The sequence below is a fragment of the Brachypodium distachyon genome, chromosome 5 (assembly GCF_000005505.3).
Source record: "Brachypodium distachyon strain Bd21 chromosome 5, Brachypodium_distachyon_v3.0, whole genome shotgun sequence".
Lineage (NCBI taxonomy): Eukaryota > Viridiplantae > Streptophyta > Magnoliopsida > Poales > Poaceae > Brachypodium > Brachypodium distachyon.
In genome coordinates, this window is record NC_016135.3 from 27,436,087 (window position 1) to 27,444,972 (window position 8,886).

Below are 8,886 nucleotides of genomic sequence, written 5' to 3' on the forward strand. Positions count from 1 at the left end.
TGTTTTTGAAGAAATACCAACTCAACCAACACTTATAGAGATCTTCCAGAGAATTCAGACGATGCCACCAGGGAATTTTATATTGAACAAAGAGGATCAACACCTAGTTGCATCATTCCACAGTTCAAATAGTTAGGTCGTGGATCAAGAGTCCAAATCTCAGATAACACTTCAAAAAATGGTGTACAATTGTACATGGATCAGGCTCACATTCACTCGTCACTCTTGTCACCGAATCTGACGGAGACATACAACCCAACAACAAACTATCAAATGCAACCCGATACACAGAAGTGACGGAGGCTACAGCATTTACAAGCACCGGCGAAGGCCTTTTTGACCTCAAGGTCGTGACCAAACAATACCTTCAGGAGCTGGTGAAACGTCATGAGAGCAACACTGCGGCTGGAATCATTGTTCTGCTGGCTACCCTTTCCAAATGGCAAGGATGCCAACCAATGAGGGTTAGTATTGTACAAAGGGCATGAGCAGTAGCAACAAAATGTTACTGCTGCTGGTCTGACCTTGGAGCCTCAAGGTAGCGCAAAAACAAGCCGCGCTCCATGGCAACAGATTCCAATCTTGGTGATACCAGAGGGAAGAATTTCCCTTTTAATTGTGTATTTGTATGAGGATGTGTGGTCAGTCTACTGCATAATTTCCTGGAAGACAAGACTGAGCTCCTGCGCGGTGTTTGCGACTGCCCCTTTTCTTCTGTTAATAGAAAAGGAACAGGATATGAATATCATGAAATTCAAACTTGTAGAGGTACGAATTTGGTTCAGAACAGCTTTAGAACACCAATATACCTTGTAAGAAACTGAAGCTTATTTTTTACTTTCTCCAGTTCAATGAAGCATAGGTTGCACCGCTCCCTCCTAAGATGACAAAACAAGTAATAGAATATTACGTAATCTAGTATAGGCATACTAGGAGAGCACCTGACTGACAATACCTTTGCTCCATCTGAAGATCTACACCAACAGAAGATGGACCAGCTGATACAGTTGAATGTATTACTGGCCCAAAGGTCCTGACAAGCTTCACCACCAATTCCAATGATACAACTACATGCCTGCAAAGATTTATTTCATGAGAAAATAATGTGTATTGCAGTGCACAGATCACAAATATGGGTCAATAAAAACATTGATGCCAATAATGACCGTTTGTAGTTGAAAATAACCTCAGAAGACAATCATAACTTTTTACAAAACTAGAAGAGCTTACCTGTCCGTTTTACTCTCCAGTAGATCAGCGAGGACAGGCAGGATAGTGGTACATAGATCCAATGTGATAGTTTCGCCTTTCTCCATCAGAGCACCCGCCATATCAGCAGATACCTGGAGTTAGCAGACATCTTACGATCATGAATCATCAATGTAACCCTTGTTTCATGGGGATAAAGAAATGTTGTAAAGTACTGACAGCATGATCAGACATCTTCTCCATTGCTGCGAAAACACCCCTTATGTCATTTCTTTGCCACATTTGATGAAGAATCTGCAAGTCAGTTAAAACTTAAGATAAATTTGGGATAAAAACAGTCAGATGGAGCCTGTCAGCAACCACATTACAGACCTGCAATTTTGTCAGACGAGATCGCGTTGAGCTCAGAAATAGCTCATGCTCTTCGATGAGAAGAGATAAAACATCCTCATCAGTTACTATGACATTAGTTTCAGACGCTTGACTGCTTCCTCTCTACAAAAAGCAAAAAACGAAGTTGCTGATATTAAATTAAAGATGATATAACAACATCATATAGACAACTACTAATGAGCATTGTGCACACAATTAATTTAACAGCGCGAACAGAACAATTAAGAGCTTGCCGTTATCCCAGACATACAGATGAATACAATCGGCCTCTAGGAGCCACCAAAGAAGAATTGCTTGTCGTTGGTTCTTCATGGCTTGTAGACTCATCCCTTTCTTCCCAATTAGAAACAATTGATCTTGTTCTTCCTACATGATACTTCAAGATTCAGACCTGAACCACAAATTATTGGAAGGACCAAAGCAAAGCAAATGATAAATACCTGCTCTTGAAACTTCCATATAGCAGTTATCTCTTGGCTTACGCATTCTAGGAACATCTGTAAAGCAGTACCAAATGCTCAAACAATTAAAATTTATTCACAATTACATGAAATTTGCAGGTAACCTCAAATTTCGACACATGATTTGTCAAATAAAGATTGTCTAGCCAAAACACAAAGGACAACTAATGACTCAGTAACCAAAAAGAGTAGATGTTTCTCAGAACATTCAGAAAATAAATTTTAACAACCCATGATATTGACAGTAAATAGTGAACAAAGGCAACACTAATTATCAAATTCAGCTAGCAACTAAAGCATATGAAAATATCTATCTACAGAGATAATTGAAGAACAAGTTTGAACAAATAAATTTAGTTGCTCGTAACAATTGGTTCAGTATAGGACAACAGGGGAAGGGAAATTTGACCAAAATCACAGAAGAACCATTATGTGATCTCACTGAAACCCACAATCCCAACATTGTTGTGCTCTGATAAGCATATGGTGTGAGAGCAGTTTTCAATCAAAATGCAGCAGCACATAAAACAGATAAGCATGTTAAGGGCAAGGATCATACAACTCTCATTGCGGTGGCTCGTATTTGATTCTGATGAACCTGAAAATCCCGACCTATAAACTGCACCAGGCTTTACATCGTCACGAGATTCTTCGGAATTTACTGTTTGAATGCCACCATTCCTCCGAGGAAGAAATATTTGACAAGTAAGGTCATTAGCTTCAGTATCTTTGCTTCCCGCATCAACTTTGTCTATATCAACTTTGGCATTGCTTAACTTCCTTGATTCAGCGTAACGTGATTGAACCCTAAAAGGTGACACTCTTCCAGCAGAAGGTTCTCTCCTAGAATCAGAGGCCATTTCCATTCTTGAAGTTGCTCTGGGAACAACAACGGGTGCCATATCAGCGCTTTCTTTTCTTGAATCAGTAGCAGACTCAAACCTTCTGCCTGCCTTAGAAAGAACAGGTACAGAATCAGAGGCCATTTCCATTCTTGAAGTTACCCTGGGAACAACAGTTGCTGCATCAGTACTTTCCTTCCGAGAATCAGCAGAAGAATCTAACCTTCTGCCTGCCCTAGAGACAACATCAGGTGCTGAATCAGAGGCCATTTCCATTCTTGAGCCTGTTCTAGGAACAACAGGTGCAACATCAGCAATTTCTTTCCTAGGATCAGTAGCAGGCTCTACCCTTCTGCTTGCCTTCGAAATAACAGGGCCCGCATCAGCAGTATAACTTCTAGAATCAGTATCCAGTTCTGTTCCTGAGCTAGTTCTTGGGATGATCACAGGCACCACGTCAGCTTTACTGAAATTGTGAGGATTAGAAGCATTGCTACTCTTCAGTGAACTTCTCTTCAAGGTGGTGCCACCAGATGCAAAAGTTGAATGTCCAACTGTTTTAGTACTGGAGCTAATTCCGGCCCTTTGAGGTGTGTTTGGAACCATGCCACCTGCTTCATTATGGTAACAAGAATATATAAAGGACTGATTAGGAAAATGAAGTGTTTCAGTTCTTAAAATACAAACATGTGTAGATACTAGATAGAGAAGATCAGTAACATACAAGTTGTTGGTTTTGTCTCTTTGGGTGCAGAATCTGAATTTTGAGAAACTGAAAGTCTTCCTGTAGAAACCTTTAAGTTATTCTCTGAATTTTGCATAACTGATGATCGCCCTATGTTAGCCCTTGAACCACTGTCATTTTGTAATGGCATAGTGCCACTTGACAAAGTCTTCAATTCAGAATGACCACTGAGTTTTGTTGAAGTACCTGTTGTGTATGGCTCAAGACGCTGCCAATTTGATTGTTTGGTTAGCAGTCAACTAAAAACAAGAGACTCCAGTTGAGAATAGCATACTGGTGTTAGAATTATAGCTGAAAGGTCAACAGCGTACCGTTAGATCAACAACCCATATTCCAACGCAACTTTGATTAGAAGAACAACCAAGAAGTTTTCCCTCGTGGACATTTAGATCAGACAATCTAGACCATCCCACATCGACAGTATCATGACATCTTATCGGTTCCCAAGAGAAAACCTATTTTAAGAGAAGTTATCAAGTTACCTCTGGAAGACATGGAGAACAGAAGTCTAGTAACAGGATCACATAAGGAAATAATAACACTACCTTTAAGCTCTCATGCAACCCACATAATAGAGATCTTCCGTCAGGATTGAATGTCATGGACCGTACACCTGTCATCTGATATTCGAGTAGAAACATCAGCATGTAATTAAATGAAGATGACAATAAGGGATCTTACATCGGAACACCTTTTTTTTTGGTATACAATTTCGGTGCAGATGAACAGAGGATATTAGAAGTAATCCCTTTTAACTTTGAAGGGTAATATGGTCTACTTGACATAGAGGGGATATTTAGCCTTGTCTCAACAAATGATACTTCCTCCAACCCATATTACTTGTCTCAAATTTGCTCAAATATGGTTGTATATATGTTTAAAAAGCGTCTAGATACATGTAATATTTCGACAAGTAATATGGATCGGAGGGAGTAATTAAGTTCAAATGAAACGTACTGCAAACTTTCATGCATGATCCTCCTCAAGGAGATATTATTTCCATTCCATCCTTGTACTGCTTTGATGAAACATAGGTGAACAAATACTAAAGCTATTCATTGAGGAAATAATGTCCAACTCCCAACCATGGGGATGTTAGTTTTTCTTGCTGGTTATTCTTTTTTCTTTTTATGGAATTGCAGCTAGGACCTCTAGACACTTGAACATTCATTCTCGTACATTGTGGTTCTGGAATCAGTGACCTCAGGTTTAAAGAAAATCCTCTGTTGCACAAAATGCATGGCAAAGTTAAACTGAATAAGGTGCATAACCTTTACAAGAAAATCAAACATAATACTATACCTCAGGTCCAGTAGATCCAATCAACTCGAAGGTCTCCAAATCCCAGAACTTGACAGTTTTATCAGCTGAACCTGAGTGAGGCAACAGTGCCACGCAACGAATCTTTAGTAGAAAATCAGACATAAAAACAGCAAAAGACAACTTCTGACAGTGGCAGTAACAGTTCTATTTTAGTACTGTTTGCAACCTGGAAGAATGCATGCATCTGCACTGGTAACCAAAATAGTACGAGGCTCCTATTATATCATATGCCACCAAATCGGAAGTTTCTAAGCAGTACATAATTTCAACAACGTAAGGGATTAGAACCTATTATTATCAACACCTTATAATTACTAGCAAATGTGAAAACAAAATTTAGAACCATGACAAGCAAGATAGCCCACAGCATTAAGGTTGAGTCACATATTGATGCAACAAGTTAAAATATGCGAGAGAAAGACAATTTGACATTTTGCAAAGCTGGATACCGGATAGCAAACAATGTAGGTGGGCCTTTTAAAGAAAAATTGTAGGTGGGCCAGTATGTATAATGAATAGTTATGACCATAATGGTCAGTTTCATATTTCCATATAAAGCAACAAGTCTTTAAATAGCATGTGCATGCTCAATGAACAAATAAGTGTTTTCACTATCAAAATGGAAAGACAGGAGTTCAAAATAAAGTATTAACACTGAAGGACCAAGACAGATGAATATATAAATGACAGATGGGCATTATTAAATGTGAAGCCGACCTGTTGCCAGAAGGAACTCATGGGGATGAAAATCTATGCACTGAATTTGACCGTCATGGGACTTGAACTCATGTAGTAACTTTCCAGCTGTTAGATCCCAGATCTGCCAAGGCAAGACTGATTATAACTTCAATGAAATACAAGATAAAATGGTCATGTTGAGTTCCATTTTATACTAATTTATAATGCAAGTATACAGTGGCATTCAAAGGATAATGGAAGAAACTAAACCACATGACAAGAATTTGCAATTGAAATACACAACACAAATCATTGCTAACAAACCTTACCTTCACTACACTATCTTCACCACCAGAAACAACCCAACGGCCATCGGGTGTGAATCTAATAGCATTCACCCCACGCGTATGACCTTTGTACGTGTGGATACAACCCTTCCTTCTTATATCCCATATCTTCAGATTAGTATCCAATGACCCAGAGGCAAAGAATTCTCCAAATGGATGGAAATCAACGGACATACAGTTTGATCTATGTCCAGTAAGCGTGCGGACAACTACACATGTAGCAGGGCAAGTTATGCATTTATTAAAATGTAGTGACACAGGCTGCTCATATCAAAGAATATTCGCTAATATAAATAGTAAGTAATGAATCCATAGTTACGTACTCTTCGCCTCCTCTAAATCCCATAATTTAACTGTCCCACTGGCTGCTCCTGCAGCCACAAATACTTCTGTGGAATCAAAAGCAACAGACTCCACCGCACTTGTATGCCCCGGTAAACTCTGTACAAGAAAATGATGAAAAGGGCATAGAGGTGAATCAAGTGGAGTATTCCATCAACTAAAAACACCGTATATGACAGTTGTGGCAACTATAGCTACCACACTCAAACACATAATCATCTGTGGGTTGATGCTTAACATAAAAGTATGTCAACATTAATCGAAAACCAACATAAAGCTGAAGTCATCAACAGCTAAACTAGTGAAATTGTCATTAGTAATCAACTTGAAGTGCAGTCAAGAATTTTCTTGGATTGAGTTCATAGTTCTGTTTGCCTACTTAACTGTGGAAATACACTCTGCAGACTAGGTGATACTTAGAGTCAGCACAAGAGAAATCTTACCGATATTGAATTGGGCTTCCCAATAGCCCAAAGATTAACCTTATGGTCCTCTCCTCCTGTGACAAGAACTCGCGAAGTCTTCCTCCCAATTTTAAGGCAGTTGACATTAGACGAGTGCGCCACAAACTCCTCTACACCAAACGAGAGTCAAGGCATCACATTGTCGCAACTTTAGGAACAAAATTACCCCCCAATCAGCTGCATTAGGTCGCCGCAGCACTTCAAGCATTCCACAAACACACAGTGCCAGCAGTTCTCACTTCTCAGGCAACCAAACATAACTCAGAGACCACTAACCAATGATCACCAACAGCTCAATACACACAACTAAATCTCACTAACGCCACTAAAAGGTGCAGCACCAATCTACAATGCCAATCAAAATAAAAGCAGCAAAAAGTCCCCAGCTGCCTCTGAAATTCGCAGAGCTAACTCGTCCAGCTAGAACAAGGGACGCGGCCATCGAGACGGATCGGTCAAACAGACACAATGCACCTCACCCCAACAACAACAAAAACAATTCAAAATCCAATTGTCGCAACAACAACGAAAAAAAAATCGAAACGAAATCTCGAGGATACGGAGCTTGTAAGCGCGCTTGGTGTTGGTCGTCATGCCTGCCGGAAACAACCTCACCGCCGCACCGGGAACCTCGCCGCGGGCGTTACTCCCATCTCAGATCGCGCCGCCCACCCCAACGGCAACCGGATCTCGCCCCGCCGCCGCCGCCAGCCCCCAACACCAGCTCCACCCTGCTCGCGGCCGCCACAGCCTCGGCCTCGCCCTGCAGCCGTGGGGAATAAACCCCGCCACCGCCGCCGCCGCCGCCGCCGCCACTGCCCAGTGGGCCCACACCACAGCCGGAGGAAGCGCGCCCCCGCCGCCGCAGCCGCCGCTCGTGGAGATGCGGGGGGAGAAGGTAGGGGAGGGAATGCGGTGGCTGCGAATTCGGGTTTGGTGCGCGGGTTGAGTTGGAAGGAGGCGGAGGAGGGGGAAATGGAGCTGTCGTCGCGCTGGGGCCGGGGGCTAGGGGACGAGGCGGAGGCGTAGGAGGAAGATGGGTTAGTTCGAAAATTTTGAATTAAAAAGGGTTGGGGGTTGGAGGGCTCTTAGATTAAAAATTGGAGTAGAGACTAGAGAGGCGTTGGGGAATGGAATGGGAGATGGATCTTGCTCCATTCTTGCTGCTGCCTGCCTTCTGCTGGCTTCACAGATATATTTTCTTTTAAAAAAAAAGAGATCGTTTGAAGTCCCCCTAATGTCGTGCTCCTACGTCATCCCCCAATGATGATTTGTGTGTTTTTAAAGTAAAATAAAATTTAGATTCAACAAGAACATTTTCCGGAGGAACGGCAGTTCTAGTCTTGACATTCGAAAAACATTGCGACCGATCGATTTCGATTGAATGAAATTTTTAGCCCGTGCGATTTGATGCCCGCTTTTTTTTGACAGTATATCATGAACCGCGACACGAATAACCACGTGCCAAGGACTAAAGTCAAAATAAAATAAAAATCATAGATGGACCATGTTGATTTTGTATTTTTCATAGGTATGTGTGCGTGCGTGTGTTTGTGTTTGGCGATTAATCTCGTGGTTGTTGAAGAGGAATAACGATGTGCATTTCCATTTATTTCCAAAGTGATTATGCACAAAATTGTTGCTTGTAAGGTAAGTTTTAAAGTTTTCTTGTCCCTTGAGCTAGGCTAATTAAAAGACGTTTTTGTAGCTGATCTGTTACTGACTTTACTGTGCTAGCCAGGGAAGTTCATGCCGTAGCGTATGACTGACTTGGAAAGAAACAATTGCGCTTGTCTTATCCTAGTGAATGATATAAGTGTGCTTGATGCCTAATAATTTCCATAAGTAGAAAACAAGTGCTGGATAATACGAGCATGGCAAAGCCAGATTCTCACGCAAAAGTGCACAACGACGAAAATGTACAGTGATCGAAGAAAGTATTAGAGCCATGTATGTATTTCGACGTATAGGAAGACTTGCATGTTGATATATAATACCCTATCTAGGGCCGAGACAGCTTGGTGGATTCATCATGATTAGCACTTTAGAATTGGTTAAGTACTTAATTAAGTTGGCAGATCG

General features: G+C 41.2%; 1 protein-coding gene across 4 annotated transcripts; it reads right to left on the bottom strand.

The window, feature by feature from the left end:
* Nucleotides 1-53: 53 nt before the first annotated feature.
* On the bottom strand, nt 54-7,863 carry LOC100840374 (katanin p80 WD40 repeat-containing subunit B1 homolog). Of its 4 annotated transcripts, XR_001404870.2 has the most exons (19): nt 7,365-7,862; nt 6,784-6,914; nt 6,322-6,439; nt 5,981-6,207; nt 5,691-5,793; nt 4,953-5,023; nt 4,196-4,270; nt 3,962-4,105; nt 3,630-3,858; nt 2,623-3,519; nt 2,043-2,099; nt 1,853-1,968; nt 1,582-1,704; nt 1,429-1,503; nt 1,231-1,343; nt 956-1,075; nt 810-878; nt 525-714; nt 54-426 (listed from the first exon to the last, which is right to left on the bottom strand). XR_001404870.2 is itself a non-coding variant. In XM_010242308.3 (18 exons), exons 1-18 carry the CDS (start codon nt 7,396-7,398, stop codon nt 648-650), a joined length of 2,766 nt encoding a protein of 921 aa, XP_010240610.1. In that variant the 5' UTR covers nt 7,399-7,862; the 3' UTR covers nt 54-647. The 4 variants fall into 4 exon arrangements, 3 of the variants coding, with proteins under 3 accessions (XP_010240610.1, XP_010240609.1, XP_014751545.1); XM_010242308.3 differs by having other exon boundaries at nt 54-714; nt 2,623-3,516; XM_010242307.3 differs by having other exon boundaries at nt 54-714.
* Between the last annotated feature and the right edge of the window lie 1,023 nt (nt 7,864-8,886).

Coding starts and splice junctions, on each gene's coding strand:
- LOC100840374 (XM_010242307.3), bottom strand. CDS start 7,398: ATGACGACCAACACCAAGCGCGCTTACAAGCTCC. Junction 4,106..4,195: donor GGTTGCATGAGAGCTTAAAG/GTAGTGTTATTA, acceptor CTCTTAAAATAG/GTTTTCTCTTGGGAACCGAT. Junction 1,344..1,428: donor AGAAGATGTCTGATCATGCT/GTCAGTACTTTA, acceptor TGCTAACTCCAG/GTATCTGCTGATATGGCGGG.